We start from the raw sequence: 19,362 nt of genomic DNA, 5'->3' as shown, positions 1-19,362 counted from the left end.
TCATGCTCACAGCCATCTCGGCCTCCTGCCTCCCGCCCCCCACTGCGTCCTGCCTGTCGCCTGTTGCCTCTATGTTTAGACACATCTAGGACAAAAATATGTGTTGCCTGGCCCCTGTCAGCTCACACTGAGATGCTGGTGGACTTTTATATCACTCCAAGGCACATGGGAGGGAGCAGATGGGACCCGAGGAATGCAGAATGCTCAGAACGCAGTGAAGTTGGGCTGGCCAACAGATGGACCCTTTCAGAACGAGCTCCAAGGTTGCTTAGCAACACCTTCACCCGGGCTGGGCTTCTACTGGTTCCACGAGGCTCACCTCTGCAAATCAGTGCAGTGGCTCCATCAGGCTCTGTCTAGAAGGGAGGCGCTGAGCCCACTGTGCTTAAGATGCTGCTGGGTGGAGCAGCCTCCTTTTGGGGGTCTCTGCCTGATCTGGGGCAGAGCCTGGAAGCGGTTGCCTTGAAGCCCACAGTGACAGGGCTCTCCCTGACCCAGGGCTTAGGCTCCAACTCAGTGCTCAATACACATTTGTTGAAAGAAAGAGCAAATGATGGCTGCTTTTGTTATGTAATGGAAGGGGAGGGGACAGTTTGGAAAGGGCGCTCCATGGCTGATATTCAGTATGGCTACAGGGTTGGTAAAATATTGAAATACCTACAGTATGGCTTATTGTGGCTATTTCTGAGTCCCCAAATGCCCCCACTACCCACGTTCCCTGGCTTCTCCCCTAGAGCCCCCAGGCATTCTTAGGAAAACAGTTAAAGAGTTTACACCTGGCACAGTAGGGGCCTCTAAGGTTTTGCTCCAGGCCTTTGGCCAGCATCTGACCACCTGGACTAGAGGCATCTGTGTTGCACTAGTTGTTGCACAATCTGACAATCTCCTTAGCTCCAAGTACAAGACCCAGCAACTGAGCCCTCTGCTATGACTATCTTCACTTCCCATCCCTTCTTCCTGCCATGCTTGCTCTCCTGATGGCACACGAGACTGAGCCTGAGCCCAAGACTAGGGTAGGGCAGGCAGCAGACAGGGAGCAGGCAGTGAACAGGGGTGCCCACTCTCTCAGGATTCCCAGCAGACACACGGGGGAGCTGCAGGTCCATTCCCCAGCAGGGAGGGTGGGAGAGGGTGGTGTGGCCGACCTAGGAGGGAAACCCAGCTTCCCAGATTGGGTCAGGCTTTCTGCTTTTATTGCTGCTGAGGGCTCTCTGGTCTTGGCCTTATTTGGTTAAAAAGCCATAAGACAGGGCCTAGAAACAGGAGCTGAAGACAATGTGGCTGAGAACCTGCCCCACCCTAGGCCTGAAGTCAAGCTGAACAACCACTTACAGATTCCTCCTTAAAAGGAGGCTGTAGCTGCCGTGTCCTTGTAGGTCCATCCTCGTCCCTCCTCCATACAGCTCTGGGCTCTGCCCTTTGCTGCTCTCCTCTGTGATCCTTTCCTTGTGGAATCTCCCTAATCCAGGCTCTCCTGTCTCCAGCCACAGCTCCTGAGCCTGCCGGGGTCCTGCCTGGGCCCTCTAGCCTGTAGTCAGACTTTTTCATCTGCCCCAAACACCGCTGCTAAAAGAAGCCTTCCAGCCATTTTCCTGGCATCCCGATGGCCTCTCTCAAGAGCCCACTTTTCTCACCAGGATCCCCTCCTTCTGCTGGGGCCTGGTCCTCCTCTCCCTGCTGTGTCTCCTATTCCCAATGGCGGCTGCACTCTTGTCTCCCCTCTCGCCTCCCCTGTCCATTCTCATGGACTCCCCTCCATCCTCCAAATCTCTCAGGCCTCAGTAAGGGGGCGAGATGGGTGCTGAGGAAGCTGGGGTGGAAGATGAAGTGGGTAGGGCGAACTGTGTGTCCTGGTTTGTGGAGAGGAGCCAGGCAGGTCCTCCCCTCTTACCTGAGTGGGGCAGGTGATGGGGATCTCTGCTCTCAGGTCCAGGGTCTCTGTTTTGCTTCCAAGTGGTTCAAGCTGATCAGGGAAGAAAAGGGAGACACGGGTGTAGTAGTTTGTTTCCATGGAAGTGAACATTCCCTGGCAGCATCCTGCAGTGGGGAAAGCTCAGAACTCAATTTCAGGGGGGCTTGGCTCCCGCTTCTGGCTCTGCCAGTTGCCAGCCATGGGGTTTTGGGCCAGTCGCTTTGCTTCTCTGGGAGTAGCTTCCTCGGGGACTCGTCATGCTTCTCTAGCAGGGATGTGGAGAGCCGTAAATGAGATAACATGGCTTAAACTGCCTGACATGGTGGCTGGCACACAGGCAAAGTTGAATGAATGTGGGGTTTTTGGCTTGCGTTTCTGTAGAGAGGTCCCTCCTCAGAGTTCAAAGCTCTGAGGAGAGGGTGCAGCCGAGCTCAGGCCGAGCAGGCTCTTAAGGACTCCACATTTCCAACTGCATAGACGTCTACAGATGTGCCAGCCACTGCCCCCTCAGCCTCACTTGCAAGGCTCCATTCTGTAGGGGCTGGTGCTCTGCCCTAGACTAGAACCCCAGGGAACAAGGGACACCCCACTTATTTTACCATATTGGCCCAAAGGGCTCTGGCGAGCTGGGAGTGGAATTTCTGACTTGGGTGGATGCAGTCTGGGGCGAAGAAGGACGTATCTGGGAGCCCATCCTGAAAGAGACCAATATACCCCCTCAAGATCCTATTGCTTCAGAGCGAGCCACCACCAGCGGGCCTGGCCCCTGGGACTGACCACTCAACACCCTCCTTCCCCTGGGAGTGCTCCAGGTCACCAGCCCCTACAAGGCCCTCTCACCTGAAGAGAGAGATGCGGGCGATCCCACAAATAATAGTTTCGGGTGACCCCAACCCCAACCTTCCTTTTTGACCCTATAAGTGCCCCTTGTTTAATTAGAAAAGTGTCATATTTATTTTGGGGCACATTCATGTAATGCCTGAGGCCATGCCATGGATGAAGGAGTGAGATCCTGGTCCTGCAGAGAGTCTTGGCCAGCCAGATGGGAAAAGCGACTTCCCAGCTTTTGGTCTGCTGGTCCTGGTGGTACTGGTGGGGAGAATGGAACAAAGCCTTGGGGAAGGCCTGCGTAGCTGGGTCCCCTGACACCAGCCTTTTCGTCTGGAGGTGCTGGGGGGGCATAGAGCTGCTCTCCTTCCCACTTCCCTCCAGTTAGGTGAGCCTCTTGGGGTGGCAACCCAGGGGAACAGACCTCAGTCCTCACCGGGTCCACTCACAGATCTCTTCTGTTCAGAGTGGAAGTGCCAGGCAAAGGGCATGGCCCGGGTGGAAACAGAGAACCCCCAGAATGCTCCCTTGTAACCGCAGTGCTGCACACGAGAGAGACCACGTGTGTGGCAGAAAGCTAGTCATCCGGAGCTGGCTGTGTTCGTGTCGGCCTCCCTGTCCCTTATTTCCTAAATGATCTCTACACCAGTGTTCCATGCAGTTGATCACACTCATTTCCAAACACAGATGTGACAATTTTATTTACGGAAAGCACAGTGCCTGGCACTAGTAGGTGCTCAACACAATGGAGGCTGTTACAGGGGTCATGGGAGCCTCACACATACGGATACGACTCAGGTATTCAGGGAGCCCGCACCTGCCAGCACAGCCCCTGGAAAGCTGTGTCTTTCCCATTTTATGCACATGCTCATGGAAGCAACTGGCATTTCTGCCTTGAATTTCTTCCTCTAAAAGAGCACCATGGGTGAGGGCAGGGGACATACCGCCAGGACAGGGAGCTGGACGTTCTGGAAGAAGGGCTGCAGCACCACCGAAAAGTCCTCCCGTGTGTCATAGCGGCCTGACTCCACCAGCTCACGCATGCTGCTCTGGGGACACACGCACAGGGTCTTCAGCACAGGCCCTGGTGGGCCCAGGGCCCAGTGAGGCAAGAGCAGGGGTGATGGGCAGCCCATCTCCCTGGGTGAAGGGGCCGACTCAGCCTTTCCCTTGAGAACACAAACGCACCTGATGGCAAGTCCCTTTCGAGAATTTGGAAACAGGTTGGGTCACCTTTTTGTATTGATTGTAAGTAGACTACTCTCTCTGAAGGGCTAGGCAGGAAGTCCCAAAAGGGATAAAAACCTGGGAAGACCCGCCAGGGGCTCGGCTCCTGCCTTTGGAGTGGGAGTGTGGGGGAGGGAAAGGGGGTCTCATGAGGCATCCAGGGCTCCGGGCCAGGAGTTGGGGTTAAGCCTTCAAGGGCAGCTGACCCATGGGGGCTTTCCCACCTGGATCCTACTGGGATGATTCCAACCAGGGGGCCTGAGACAGCACAGTGACGTGAGACAGAGGAAGGGAACCAGGGTGCTCCCCGTCTCCCCGCAAGCCCTGACCAGCCCTTCCTTCCCTGGGGGCTCTGGGCTGTGTGTTAGAGTGAACGTAGGGGAGAGGACACAGGATGGTCCCTTCTTGGTCTTACCTGGTAGGCTCGGCTGAAGGACTCCAGCCTGGCCAGCTCTTGGGAGTTCTCCCGCAGGGTCAGAACGCAGTTACACAAAACGCTGCACAAAGATGGGGAGGCAGGAGGCCCCAGAGCCCAGGCTTCCATCAGGTGCTGGTTCTGATTGCCCAGGTTCAGGGGAGGGGTGGAGAGGCTCCCTCCCACCCTGGTTTAGGAGCACTGAAGTCTTGAGCTCTGGTGCACATGCTCAGGGGCAGACTTCAGGCCTCACAGGGGCATTGGAGAAAGCCCAAGGGAGGGAGCCGGTGTGGGAATGAGGACCCTCTCAAACCAACAGAGCACAAGTGTTGGACTGCAGGTGCTGGGCCTGCAACCGATTACTCAGCTGAGCAAATGAATTTGGGCAGTGAAAATTTAGTGTTTAATTAAAAAGAAAATGCATCCTCTGGTATTGGAGCTGGTATTTTTGGGCCTCTGATGCTATGCCCTAGACCTCTCCTTCATTCACATAAGTGCCCTTTTCACACCCATCACATCTACTTAAAAGAGAGATTTCTAAAGCACTTGAAACAATGCCCGGTACACAGGAAGTTCTGTAAGATTTGCTAAGTAAATAGATGTGTAAGATACAAAGAACAATAAAACACACACCCATGTACTTATGGTCCAGTTTAAGAAACAAAACATTCCCAGTTTGAAACTCCCCGTGTCCCTCCTAATTCTCTTCTTCCCCTAAAGGTAACTGAGTTGCTCGTACCTTTTCCTTGCTTTCTGTTACAGTTTGACCACACATGTCTACATCCCTAACCACTGCCCACGTTCACAGTCTGGGCTATCCTGTCTCTCAGACACCAGCCTCTGTCCCAACTTTGATCCCTCCCCTGTGTGGCTGCCTGGTATCACAGAAGTTCCTGCCAGGCACCTTGAGGTTAAGTAACGGGAGTCATGGCTCCAGCCTTCCGGAAGGGGATCGTTCTGGCAGGAATCCTCCTTTACAGACTTGGACACATGGATAGACCAAGTCACAAAGACCCTGAGGTATCACCACTGCCTGCGGGCCAGACCAGGAGGTGAGGGTATCTCCAGTGTGGGGACAGTCAGGACCTGCCTACCTGGCCTGCTGCACTGGGCACTTGTCCGGGTTTCCCAGGAACACCTGCCGCATCACACTGGGGTTCAAGAAGTCCACGAGGTTGACCAGGGCTCTGGGCACCTAACAGAAAAGCGGCGGATGAGAGGGGGACTCCGGGGGCTTCTTCCTGGGGCTGTCTCAGGGCCCTGAGGAATGGGTTCCTTTAGCAATCCAGCTTGGTCTTTCTGGAGTTGAGTTCTGAGGAGTCTATACAGGGCTACCTCCTAGGGTCTTACAGGCCGTACATCACACAACTCCATGGGTGCCACCCAAAGGGGCCGCAGCAGCAATGGCACCTCCTGGAGTGGGACAATAAAGGCTAAGAGATCATCTCTGTTTGGCCATCATGTAGTGAGCCCAGATACATTAGAATGACCTTCGGTGAGATAGGCGACCTGTTCCCTCCAGCCCAACCTGGCCTAACTCTGCTGAGTAGGCACGCGGGCTCAGCCCGCCAGGGGAGCATCTGGTGGTCAGAGTGCCCTGTGTCAGGCAGCCAGGGCAGCTTGTCCTTGCCAGAGGATGGTGGTGGTGGAGGGGGAAAGTGCTGCTGGGTGCAGGACTAGACAGGGGCTTGCTCTCGACCCACCCTGTGGCTCAGAATGCAGTGCCCAGCCTGGGGCCCACCTGGCTGCTACCACCAAAAAAATGTCCCAGATAGTAGTGGGGAGACATTAGACAATTCCACCGAGTGTCCCAGGTAGTGGTGGGGGAACAGCCTTCCCTTCTTCAGACCTGAGACCCTTCTGGGCTGATTCCATATAGAATAAGCTTTCCTTGGGGTTCTGAAAACGGAAGGAACCCATGCCCCTGGCTGTCTCCTTGAGAGAAGGGGGTTCTTCTCCCATTCTTTCCCCCCCATCCACCTTCACCCTCACCATGCTTGAGCTGTTACCAGCTTGTGGGAGCCCCCTACCCACCTCTCTATGTAGGACATCCAAGGCATCGCGGAGATGGTCAACGAAGTTGGCTGCAGAATACAGATTCTAGAGACAGGAAGGAGGAAGAGGAGAAATTTATTAGGGTGAGAGGGCAGTGGAGGCAGTTCTCAACTTCCCTTCTGGCTCCAGCCCTAAGGAGTTGTTCCCCCTCTAGCCTCCAGCTGTGGCCAGCTCACCACGTTAAAATCTGAGATGAATAGTTGACTACTTGATGTTGTCAAAGATGGGCCAGTGGGAAGACTAGAAACTTTAGCTAGAGCTTTGGTTCAGGAGTAGAAAGTGGAGACTTCTCCTACCAATTGCTTGCTACAGTTTCCTCTTTCTGAATTCTCAGGAGTTATAAGAGAGAGGAGTAGAAATACCATATATCTGCCACCTGCTACCTCACCACCTAGGACACGGAGATGGTGCCAAGAACCTGGAGGGTGGTGGGGTAAGAAGTGTGTGTATATGTGTGTGTGTTGTATGTGTATATGTGCAGACATGGGTGTAGCTGGATAATCCTAGGATTGGTTTTAGGAACTGTTCTCAGGGAAGATCTCCAATGCCTACTGGGCAAAGTTAGGAACAACACGTAGGCCTGGACCTGGCCCCCATTACCGAATCCGTGCAGTAGTCACATAAATCTCTGCCTCCAATCAGCACTGTGATGACCTTCCAATCTTCATGGAAATTTACTCTCTATATGGAAGGAGGAAAATGCTTGGTAATTTCCAACAAGGAAACAAAAATATCCCTGCTCTAGGAAATCCAGTCAACCCTCTATAACATCCTTGCCCACTTGAAATAATGGAATCGGCATCTCTGAACTGAAGGAATTTTAGAGGTTTATTTATAGACCACAGAATCTTAGCATCAGGATGGGTTTTCAGTGTCACTGTGCCCAGCAACAAAGCTCTCCCCACTGACATAATCTCCTCCACAGGACCTCTGTCAGGGAGCTGTCCGACCACTGCTTGAATGTCTCTAATAATATGGGGCTCACTGCTTTTCATGGCAGACCACTTCATTTGAAGACAACTTTAGTGAGTTAGAAAATTAATATTTAGAAATAACCATAAATCTGACTCACATGGTCATCTTTCATCTTCTGCATCAGAGTTTGGACTTGGCTCATAAGATCCCTAAGAAAGAGAGAAAACCCATTCTTCTGTGGAGGAATAGTACCCATAGTTTTCCTCCTCAGGGGCCTGAACCAGAGGCTTCTACAGTATCATCCCCACTGCATGAGCTGGCAGAGATCCCAAGGCTCAGAAACCAGGAGCGACTTGCCTCTTCTGGAAAGTTATTACAACAGATAATCATTTGAAAAGCCAATGATGTGTTTGTCCTGCAGCCGTAGTCAAAGGTACTGCCAATTATATTGGTTACTCATGGTCTCCTTTCTGGGACTCCACATGCAAAAGGGTTTTTAGGATTCCATGTGAAGAAACCATTAATCTCTTTTGGAAGACTAGTTTAGATCCTAAAATTAGACCTATGAAACTTTTAGCATGCTTCCTCTTTTCACTCTAGCTGCCAGGAAGCTAAGTTTGATGCTCAAACATAATAACCATAAAAATGTTCATATCGACACAGTTACTTCTTTATTTCCTCCAATGGCTGTGATTTTTCTCGTACATATATATATATATATTTTTTGTAAACTTATCTAAATGCTTCTTTCAGAAAGAGGTAGGGAATCACATGTGCTCTACACATGACTGGGTTTATAATTTATGGAAGGTGGCAGGCCTGGTGGCTCACGCCTGTAATCCCAGCACTTTGGGAGGCTGAGGTGGGAGGATTGCTTGAGCCCAGGAGGTTGAGACCACCCTGGGCAACAGGGTAAAACCCTGTCTCTACAAACATTACAAAAAACTTAGCCAGGTATAGTGGTACATGCCTGTAGTCCCAGCTACTAGGGAGGCTGAGGTGGAATGATTGCTTGAGCCTGGGAAGTGAAGGTTGCAGTAAACTGAGATCATGCCAGGGCACTCAGCCTAGGTGACAGAGTGAAATCCCATCTTTGGAAAAAAAAAAAAAATGTAGGCCGGGTACAGTGGCTCATGCCTGTAATCCAAGTACTTTGGGAAGCTAGGTGTGCGGATCACTTGAGGTCAGGAGTTTGAGACCAGCCTGGCCAACATGGTGAAACCCTGTCTCTACTAAAAATACAAAAATTAGCTGGCCGTGATGGTAGAAGGCTGTAATCCCAGCTACTGAGGAGGCTGAGGCAGGAGAATTACTCCTGGAAGGTGGAGGTTACAGTGAGCAGAGATTGTGCCACTGCACTCCAGCCTGGCTGACGGAATGAGACTCTATCTCAAAAAAAAAAAAAAAAAAATTACAGTTGTGGAAGGAATAGATTTCAGGCACCTGAGCTCCCTACTTCCACTTGTTCAGGGCCCTGTTATAGACCTGGGTGGGATGGATCCATAGCAAGGTGAACTCCCAGGACATGGTGGTGGGACCATCTGTCCCCAGCTGTTTCTATTACCAAGAGTCCTCCCAGGCTGAGGGAGTAGGTCTGGGGGCCACACCCCTCAACCAGAAGGTTGGGCAAGAAGATGACATGTGACAGAGGCTCAGATGGCTGAGCCAGGAGCTGCACAGAGCAAGACGACCTGGGCTGCTGGGGTCTCTAGGAGCAGGGTAGGGGCCCCCTTGGAGACCATCCCAGGAGGCTGGCGGTTGCTCTTCTTTGGGTGCCTCTGGGCTTCTCCATTGCATTTCTTGTTAGCTCCATCATGGGGCTAAGGAGGGGACATGACTCATTACTCCAGACGCCTCTAGGGCCAGAAGGCTTGCCCCATCCATTTGGTTGGCCCTCTCTGATCTTTTTGGGGAACTGCCACTTGTGAGGTTCTGGGGGGAGTGGATCTCTCTAGCACTGTTGTGCCTTGGATAAGGTTAGTCGATTCGTCCAGTTATGAGAACATGCTGCACATGAAGGCAAGGTCAGGAGTTGAACCTGTAGGGGCATCACATCTCTCCAAGGCCACAGCCTCTCTAGCCTGTTACAACCTTCGTCACAGGGCAGCAGGGAAGAGGGCGGCCTGAGCCTCACAAGTGGCTCAGTGCCCCTTTGCACGTAGAGGCCAGCACTATGATCTTAAAGGGTACTATTCGCATTCCACTCCCTACCCTGCAGGCTCCCTCCCTCCCCAAATGCCATACTCAGCCTTTGCTCCAGGAACAGCTTGATTGAGGAATGCATTCATGTCACTGGCGTCACCCGTGCCCACGGCGTAGCCTGTGAGGTTTCTGTTAAACTCCCGAAGGATATCTGGAAGAGGAGAGGGCGAACAGAACGCAGACGGCTCAGAACAGAAAGCAGGATAGCTTCTCTGGTACCGTGGGACCTAGGACCCCAAAGTGGGCCGTGTTATCATCCTCATGCTTCCTGGGGAGAGGCAGGGAGGCAGTGTGTGTCCTGGACATAAGCTGGAGCCACCCTAAGTTGAAATGACCTGATGACTATGTGGGCCAGGGTGGCAAGAGCCTCTCACTCTTGTATTAAATTGTATTAATACAATTAAATTACATTAAAAATACACTTTTAATACAATTCACAGTGCATTGAAGGGTCACTACCTAATTTGTCTCAGCACCTCCTGGGCCTCTTGGAAAAACCCGAGGCTAAGAATAGTGGGTAACTTGTCCTAGGTCACCTGACAAGCACATTGGAGAGCCAGAGATTGAACCCAGATCTTCAGGCTCTAAATCCAGTGTTTATTCTACCCACCTCGGCTGCTTTTTCATAGCCTCCTGTCTCCTACTTAAATAGTGGGCCATGAGGCCGATGTCATTTGTTCCTTAGCTGGGAGGCACTCTCGGGAAACCAAGGGGCCAGATAGATGGAACAGTAGACAGATTCAAGCCCCGAATGGCTACTTACTAGGTAAGGTGGTCACATTCTCCAGGAAGCCGTCCCCTCCCGAACTGTAGGGCGTGAGCAAGCCAGTGAATGAGAGGGAGAGACAGATTGAATCAATCTAGAAACTTGACAAAAGCGCAGCCCCCACCCTTCTTAGTGCCCATCAGCACCTTTGAGATGGGCCAGACCCATCTCTTTGTGTTTGAGGAATTCTAAGAAAATTTTGAATTCCCTAATATATTGGTTCCCTACCGAACTCAGGATTTGAAGATGAGAGAGCTGTTTCCTTACCAAATCCAGGGGGAGAATGCTTAGCTGAGTATATACTACGTGCCCAGACATGCACTAGATTCTGTTATTTCACATCTCCCAACAAGCCAATGATGTAGATGTGACTATGTCCATTTTACACAGTAAGAAAATAAGGTGCACACGGGTTAACTTGCTAAAGGTCACTGAAACCCAACTTGAGCTGGAAGCCTTTGCAAAATAGATAAAGCTCTTCTCTGCCCAGTAGTCAGGTAAATTCCAATGGAAGGTTCAGAAGAGTGGCCGCTCACTACCTTTCAATGCCCCATCTAATTTTCATTTAATCTAACTTCAAGGTACACCCTATTTCCTTTTATGCATTTATGAATAAATTGAGTATGACACACAGACGTAGTACTTCTATTTTAACAAAATCTGATGTTCATATATATGGTATTTACTGTTCTTTTTCTTGTCTCTTTTTCGAATCCCAGCATGTTATTCCAGGCCAATGGATTTTAAGAACATGGCCTTAGCTTCCAGCCTACCAGCAGAGACTTCTAAGGGACAGGCCATGAGTCATAGTTGTTCTTCATTCATGGAATGCTTGGAATGAAGTGGACTGTTGCATGCCAGAGTGGTCAAGGACTTAAGTCAGAGGCTCTGCAAGCAATTCAGGTGGTAGAGAGAAGGCAGATGCCATAAATCTTGCCCTTCTCCTTCACTCAGTTCTTGCTCCCCACCTTTCCATTAGATGTCTGAGCCTAACTTGCTCAGTGGATGGGCATTTGTTTGCGCATCTGATTCTTTTCCAGCTCTGCATGAAGCTGTTGCTTTCTGATCCTTCTTTCTCTGGACTAAAGGCACCCAATCAGAATATTTTACATTTGAAAAGAAATTATAAGTCTATATACCTCCGCCAATCACTGTGTTCTAATTCTGCCTCCTTTTTTCCTCCAATAAAGATATAGACATGCAAACACAAACGTATCAAGTACTTCCCACTGTAATTTCTTGTTTAAAGGTATCCTCGTTTTAAAACAAGTATGGTGGCTGATCAAGACTAACAGTCTATGAAAATCTCTCCCTGACTTCATTTTAAAGTGAAAACTTCCAGGAGAAGAAAAGGATTGTGACAAATAAACACAAAAGCGCAAAAATATTCAAACTCTCATTTTGATCAGAACTGTGTGAAATGTGAAAGGAAACAGACCCATATCAAACAGCTAGTACACCTTAGACCCTTCAGATGAATATCATTTATGTTACACTACGAGCTCAACGGCTGGGCTCTGGTCATCTGTCGTCACCTAACGTGTACAGAAAAATAGAGTAGATGCTCAATAACATTTGTTGAAGGAGTTTCAGTCATGTGAGATTGAACCCCTAGTTAATAAAACAAAGGCATTTTTTGGGGTAAATTTTATTTTGGTCCTTTGAATGATCCCAAACAAACTTATTTCAGTGGAAGAAAAGGCAATGCTCTCAAGACCTCTAGGTCTGCCACACTGTTAAGCTGGCCAAAGCTGGAACCGTTCACTATAGAATCTCACAGGTCAAGGGGCCTTGGAAATATTCATAGCCAAGCCTCTTCTGCAGGTCCTGTTCACAGCCACCCACCCCCCATGAATTCTGGGTCTACTTCTCCCCTAACTCCATGAGATCCAGTCTTTTCACTTTGTTTCCTAGGGGGAAGAGGCTCAAATTGCATTCTTAATTGATGTAGTATCATTAATTGCCTAGTTTTTCCAATCTAGAAGCTTTAGTGGCTCAAAAATTGCTTTTCTCAGGTAAGTCTACTACATGAACACTTTCAGGAGATGTTAACAGGTGCTATGAACAAAGAAAATGTTCCAGAATTAAGGGAAACATTGGGCTAAACAGATAAAACTTAAATAGATTTCTGCATTGCTGGCCTTATCAGAGCCTTTAATATGCTAATACACACATGAATTCCCCAGAGGAAGGCTATAGTAATGTTTCCCCCTCAAATATGAAGGATTTTCTCTTCTCCAGGAACAAGTCTGGAGTTAATGTTCCATGGAACACACTTTGAGACACAGTAGTCTACGTATTCTATCAAGTGTCAAGTTGTGTCTTAGACCCTGACCTAGAGCTTCCATCTTTAACACACATGCATTTGGGGGAAGCTATTTGAAATATTTAGGACAAATGAAGGTTTAAAGGGACAGCCGCCATTGAACCTGAGGCCTTAGAGCTAGAACTAGAAGACTGAGACATTAGGCTGTAATGGACTTCACTTGCAGGAAGAAACAGAGCAATGGCTGAATTTTCCCATTGCTGCAGAGAGAAACTTTTAGTAGAGGACTGCTGGTTCATATGTGAATCGCACGAGCCCGGCTGGTCGATCTGTTTGTAAAGTTGGACACATCACCTCACTTACCCAGGTTGCCCCACCGGGTGCACGTCGCATATCTATCACCTGCAATGTGATTTGTCTACTTGATTTTTCTTTTTCCCCATGCTATCGTATGAGGTCATTGCCTTCTTTAGCTGAGACCAAGGGCAGCCTGCCACAACCTCATGCTCTTTCTTGATTGTAATAAGCTCTGCTTTCTCTCCTCTATTTTTTTTTTTCTCTCGTAGCCTCATTAGGAGCAGAGTGGTGAGTCAGTGAGGCTCTGATTTGTTCCGTGGCAGCCTGTTAGGACCAGGTACCTGACCAAGGACTTGTGGAAACACAGAGACCTTGGCGCAGGAAGGCACTGACCTCTGTTCTTGAGGGGTTGATATCCTCAAGCTAAGTCCTCATTGCGGGTGGTACAGGCTGAGTGATGGCGCCTCCCTCCCGCCCTGGAAACCCATCCTCTCTGGGACTCTGGTCAGGTCTGGCCAGAGAACCGTCACAGTCCTGATCACCCCCTCCCTGCTCCCTGTCACTTCCCCAGGAAGCAAATTGACTCAGAAGGAAAGGGAGGTGGCAGCAAAAGTGTTCTCCTGGCTCCGCCACTCAAGAGCACGTTGCCCCCTTGTGGCCAGCTAAGTTCTAGTTGTTTTCCCAGGTAAATTCTGAGCTACTCGCCACTTTGAAGCCTACAGGAACGAGAACTTTATTAGGAAAGAAAGAAACTTGAGAATATCTACACGCAACCGCTCGCCTGACACACCCTGAGGTTCTCCACTTCTGTGTTCGGGATGCCCTTTCTCACCCTTTCTTCTTGTCGAATTGCTAATCTTTCAAGATATGGCTGATAGTGATTGTGTCTTGCTCATGCCCTCTCGAAGTGTGCAGTGGGTTTCAGAGGTTTTCTGTGTAGATGTGTATATATATGTAAAGGCAGTCGTGTAACTACAAGACAACATGAATAAACACATAAAGACAGTAAACAAAGACGCAGGAACACCACGTGTACACGTATACATGCAAGCAGGGAGGTGAAGATTCAGGGATTTGGTGCTTTTCTGGTGCATTTCCTGTTGGATTTGCTGACCCAGGAGTCTGATAAGAACCCTGGTTTACTTTCTCTGCACAATCAAAAAAAAAAAAAAAAAAAAAAAAAAAGATTATCAACAGTAAAATATCCTCTCCACTCACCAAATGTTCACATTTTGCAGAAATATATAGCTTTTTCTTTCTGAAAGCCCCTTCCAGACCAAGTCTTCGACCTCTGGGATTTACATATTTACAGGAGACAAAGCCACACCCAATCTCTGCTGTGGGGGGAGCCCCAGGAGAGGCCAAGGGTTAACATTACCTGTATGACAGTCCCCGATACTGTGTGGTGACATCGGGGAGGTCGTCTGGTTTGGAGCCAATTCCATTGCCAGCCTTTGAAAATATACCAGAGTCCACAGGAAAATTAGCAAGTCAGAGAACAGGGAGGCCATGAATGTGCAGGGCTTCCAAAGAGAGGGTTCCCAATGCACTCGTGGTGGCAGGAGCAGACACGGGACCAGGAGCCCCCAGCTCTAAGTCTGCCATCCTCCCTCTCCAGCTGTGTGCCTTCTCCAACTCTCAGCTGCCTCCTTGCTGAGCTGAGGACATACCCTGCTCATCTCACAGGGAGTGTTTTGGGGATCAAATTGGATTACAGTTGTAAAAACTGCTTTGAAAACTCTCAAGTGCTTTACAAACGTGAGAGTGTTAATAACATCGTTCCCAGCGTTATGCCCGTATGTTTTTTTTTTTGGTTGGTTTTTTTTGAGACGGAGTCTTGCCCTGTCACCCAGGCTGGAGTGCAGTGGCGCAATCTCGGCTCACTGCAAGCTCCGCCTCCCGGGTTCACGCCATTCTCCTGCCTCAGCCTCCAGAGTAGCTGGGACTACAGGCGCCCACCACCACGCCGGGCTAATTTTTTGTGTTTTTAGTAGAGATGGGGGTTTCACTGTGTTAGCCAGGATGGTCTCGATCTCCTGACCTCTTGATCCACCCACCTCGGCCTCCCAAAGTCCTGGGATTACAGGCGTGAGCCACTGCGCCCGGCCGCCCCTAAGTTCTTTATGAGCATGAAGTGAGAGCTCATTGGCTTAAGGGACTGCAGTGGACAGATTTCTCCTAGGTCTCACGTTTCTTCTCTTTCCCTCTGGGGCATTCTGTAAGGTATCCTCAAGGCTTTGGACATGCTGCTGGAAAGTGATGATCTGGGATAGTAAAATAGCCTCATTTCTTGGAAGTTAGGAGCAGAGCTTTATCCACAACTAAGGAGTCCTTGCTGCTTTCCGTGCAGATGCAAAGAAGAAACAGATGTGAGGGTCTCAGCTGATTATAAAGCATAATCCAAAGGAAAAAGAGCACCCGCACAGGGAGGTTTAGGAGAATTTTGAGTCAAAATGACATATTTTTACATATATTTAAAAAAGTGTTATTGGGTGTTCAAAATCTCTGCCCTCTGAGACAATTCAGTTCACTCTGGAAAAAGATGTCCTCTGCATCTTTTATCTGTTTGAGAAAGCGGCCGCAAATCGAATCATTGGCACGCTCTTGGATTGACAGAGCCAGGTAGAGGGGCAAGACAAGGCAGAGGACAGGCATGCAGGCCCTTAAGTTAAGGGGACTGGGATCTGGAGCTGACCTAGTTATTCCCAAACCACCCAGGGCCCAAGAGTCCTTACGGTCAGAGAATCCCCCAGAGCAGCCACAACTTGGATGTCTGCAGGTCTCAGAGCATGCACTAGAAAGACAAGCGGACACACTTAGGGCTGTAGGAGGGAAGCTGCAGTCAAACTCTAGTGCCTCTGGCTTCAAGCAAGATCCGGAACACAATCTGCACGAGCACAGGGCCATGCTGGGCTGGGCGTGCAGAGTGCCATGGAGGCAAAGTTATGTGAGGACAGTTTTCCCATAAGACACAACTGATCCTGGACCTTGTGTGCAAGGTGCAGAGAGGGAAAGAGAGGTGCAGAGAGGGAGAAGGAGGGAGAAGAAGAAAACTGGGGAAAGGGAGGAGAGGCAAAGGGAAAAGGAAGGAGGGAAGAAAGAAGAGAAAGGTGGGAGGGAGGTCAGGGCAGAGTAGGAGCCCATTTTAGTGCCAGTGGTCATGGGAGATGCCAGTCATGGCCTGAGTGCACAACTAGACGGGCATCAAACCACACATGACGAGGTGCAGGACCTGACGTGCAGCCCGTTTGGAGGTGGGTTCTGAATTTCCACCGAGAGTCTGAGAATAGTCATGTTGGGCCTTTTTCTGCCCCCACATCTCTTCTGAAGAGCCCAGGGAATCTTCCAGGCCCTACTGCAGGCAGCAGTGATTGCAGAGCCTGGGGCCACAGAGCCACCTTCCTCTTGGGACTCAGGCCCACCTCTGTGCTGAGGCACCAAGGGTGTGCTCACAGGGCTCCTCCGCTTGTGCTCCCTCTAAGAGGTGCAGGTGGGCAGGAGACAGCTCCTGGTCCTAGGTGCCTTGGTGCCTGCTGGGCATACTGTCACCACCAGCCAGAGTGGTGCAAAACAGGGACTCGTCCCAGGTGATCACCCAGGCAGACAGCAAGCACTGGCCATCGCTCTGCTGTTTAGTGAGTGTGAAAGTCAGTTCAGATGACTCACTGGCATAGAAGCCCCTGTGGAGGGGCCCTGGGTCCTGCTGTGCCATAGGGGGCTTACCTGAGTTAGGGGGTGAGGCAGAAGGGGCTCTGTCCCTGCATGGCAGCCAGGTCCCATGACCCTAAGGGCACAGAACAAATCCCAGAATCTCAGGGTTGAAAGGGACCAGAAAAACTGGCTATCAGATGTATCCCAAGAGCTTTGAAAAATACAGATTCCTGGGTCCTACTCCCGGGGAGGGGCCTCAAAAGGGCTTTTGAAGAAGGCACCCTAGGTGATTTTGAGTATTGGCCACAGGTGAAGGTCCACTCATCTAGTTCAGACCCTTCCACTGTCCAATGCAAGAATCAAGGCAGCCACAAATGACCCCACCCCACAGCAGCTACTGCTCCTGCACCAGCTCTACAAGGAGGGGACTTCTCTTCACTTACGTCTCACTGAAGCTGGGACTGGGTTGGCTGGAGGCCTTGCAGCTGTTATCCACAGCATTTACGCTGCCCACTACCCCATCTGAAGGTCAGGTGTGGCCTTTATGCCCATCTAGAATTCTTGCCCACTTTCCCACCCTGTCCTGTTGGGCCTGACCCAGCCCAGGGGTTGCCCATCCCATTGCCTGGTGAGTTAAGGGGAGGCAAGAGGCAGGTACCTGCACGCTGTTCTTGTAGGTCCTCAGAAACGGCTGGACCTGTGAGGAGACGGGGATGAGCAACGGCAGCAAATTCTGCTCGCTTCTCTGCTTGCCAGCACTCAATAAGTGTCGGCCTGGCACAAACAGCTGCAGCCTCCCTGCCCTGTGTCCCAAGCCCGGCCTCTACCAGGCTGACTCCCTCCCAAGATGCAGGGGGCCATCTCTGCAACCTGAACCCAGCACAAAGAATGAGCATCAATTCATGCTTCACCGGAACGCGCCTGTCTTCCTTCCACCTCCCGCGCGGTTGGCTGAGGATGGCTGTGCTGCCTCCCTTTCTCCACCCTCCCCTCTTGCAACCATGCACCTCTTTCTGCTGGAAAAAGCCCTTGTCTCCACTCCCTGGGCTCCCTTGCCACTCCATGCCTACCCCACCCTGCAGTGACTATGGCCCCTTCCTGCCCAGGTAAGAAAAGTCAGATGATTTTGGTCCTGCCTCACATAAGCCCTGTGCACTGGTTCCCAGTGTCAGCCTAGAAGCCCTCTGGGTATACAGAGGGATTCTTGGGGGTGAGGGCAGCTGCTGCAGAGCTCCAAGAATCTTTCTGAGAACTTGTGAGTAAAAATGGGGGGCTTGTCCTGCTTTTCCTTCCCTAGCTCCAGCTTCCAATTTACTCCCCTACCCCCACCCAATTAGAGATCTAGATCTTGGTTCCTTGCTCTACCCATATTGTCATGGAGGCAGGGGCTATATGAAGACAAGGGATCCTTCCGCCCCATCTGCCCTTGAAGTTCTCCGCTGCCCTCAGCTTTCAGAATGACAGGTAGATGTGGCTGCCATGCCCATCTTGCCTGCCTCAAAGAGTTGTCTCCAGCCTAGACATGTGTGAGGGCTCCCAGCCATGAAGAGACCAAGCGCTCCCGGGCCTCTGGGTCACTGGGGGTGGTCATCCCTCTCAGCACAACCAGATGGGGCGTTTGGGGTGGGTGGGCAGGCAGAGCTGGGGTGAGGGTGAAGGCCTAGGATGAAATGAACCAAGAAGCCCAATGGAGCCGGAGCCTGGAAGGACGTGCTTTCCATTCTACCTGGTTCGGACATGTGATATTGATCTCGTTTTCAAACTTATGACGTGTCGTCTTCTGGCCAACAGGCTCCAGCTAAACAAAGAGGCAGGGAGATGGGGAGTGAGGAAGAGGCGGTCAGAATGGAAAGCTCAGGACGCAGGTCAGGGGCGCGGGAGGCAGGGAGGGACGAAGGAGATGGGGTTTGTTTATCATTGCTGTGCACAGAATCACACGGCCTGCACGATGGGCCTCCAAGGTCCTCCAAAGGCTTTGTGGAGTCTTTTTCTTACCAGAGGGAGGATGCATTTTCCTACTGCAGCCACCTTACCATATTGTTCCAGAGGGCGCTGGCTGCACGGGAGTGAGACTTGCTGCTGAAGTGGAAACAGTCAGGCGCAAAGAAAGAGTTGTCAGGCAATCCTTCCTGGTCACCGGGCAGAAAAAGAGAGGCAGTTATAGACACGCTGGATCATGTAAATGACACTCAGAAACAGCCACACACTATCTGTGGATTCTCTTTATCCACGATGCTTGCTTTCTTTACCGAGGTCTTTGGCAAGTCCACGTTTTCAAAGAACGGCTGCACGACCACCGTAAAATCTTCCCTTGTGTCATATCGCCCACTCTCAATCAGTTGGTGGGTCTTCTCCTGCAGGAGGAAAAGGGGACAGAGGTCAGGCGGTCCTCTCTGCATCTGCTCGGTCCTTGATCGATCTCTTTCTCCAACACAGAATTAAACAGAATCTGACTGTTGAGTGAAATCAACCTGCCGCAAAATCTCAACTGAGATTTTACATTTTAGATCATTTACATTTTAGATCAGCCTTTATCTCAGCCCCTGGCCCCAAACTCTGCTGCGACTGCATATATTTGAGCCAGTCTGTGAAAAGGGAAAGGTAAGAAAAGTTTATCAGCTGGACTTTATTTATTTATTTATTTATTTATTTGAGACAGAGTCTCACTCTGTCGCCCAGGCTGGAGTGAAATGGCGCCATCGCGGCTCACTGCAACCTCCACCTCCCGGCTTCAAGTGATTCCCCTCAGCCTCCGGAGTAGCTGGGATTACAGTGCCAGGCACCACGCCCGGCTAACTTTTTGTATTTTTAATAGAGACGGGGTTTCA

The 19,362-nt window shown here is 50.6% G+C and overlaps 1 protein-coding gene across 1 annotated transcript in view; it reads right to left on the bottom strand.

Moving 5' to 3' along the window:
- Nucleotides 1-19,362, bottom strand: part of PLB1 (phospholipase B1) — a 150,099-nt gene that overhangs the window by 35,427 nt on the left and 95,310 nt on the right. Inside the window, exons 27-43 of the mRNA XM_021924506.2 lie at nucleotides 18,784-18,888; nucleotides 18,568-18,663; nucleotides 18,261-18,332; nucleotides 17,193-17,231; nucleotides 16,607-16,667; nucleotides 15,619-15,677; nucleotides 14,262-14,335; nucleotides 10,318-10,361; nucleotides 9,597-9,705; nucleotides 7,510-7,561; nucleotides 7,038-7,118; nucleotides 6,417-6,482; nucleotides 5,477-5,577; nucleotides 4,383-4,464; nucleotides 3,685-3,789; nucleotides 2,512-2,607; nucleotides 1,892-1,963 (exon numbers count right to left, since the gene is read on the bottom strand). Of these exons, the coding sequence (XP_021780198.2) occupies nucleotides 1,892-1,963; nucleotides 2,512-2,607; nucleotides 3,685-3,789; nucleotides 4,383-4,464; nucleotides 5,477-5,577; nucleotides 6,417-6,482; nucleotides 7,038-7,118; nucleotides 7,510-7,561; nucleotides 9,597-9,705; nucleotides 10,318-10,361; nucleotides 14,262-14,335; nucleotides 15,619-15,677; nucleotides 16,607-16,667; nucleotides 17,193-17,231; nucleotides 18,261-18,332; nucleotides 18,568-18,663; nucleotides 18,784-18,888 (1,314 nt within the window). The remainder of the gene's footprint in view (nucleotides 1-1,891; nucleotides 1,964-2,511; nucleotides 2,608-3,684; nucleotides 3,790-4,382; nucleotides 4,465-5,476; nucleotides 5,578-6,416; nucleotides 6,483-7,037; nucleotides 7,119-7,509; nucleotides 7,562-9,596; nucleotides 9,706-10,317; nucleotides 10,362-14,261; nucleotides 14,336-15,618; nucleotides 15,678-16,606; nucleotides 16,668-17,192; nucleotides 17,232-18,260; nucleotides 18,333-18,567; nucleotides 18,664-18,783; nucleotides 18,889-19,362) is intronic.

This window comes from Papio anubis, chromosome 14, assembly GCF_008728515.1.
Source record: "Papio anubis isolate 15944 chromosome 14, Panubis1.0, whole genome shotgun sequence".
Lineage (NCBI taxonomy): Eukaryota > Metazoa > Chordata > Mammalia > Primates > Cercopithecidae > Papio > Papio anubis.
The sequence above is the reverse complement of the archived record's forward strand: the minus strand, read 5'-3'. Positions and strand labels throughout refer to the sequence as shown.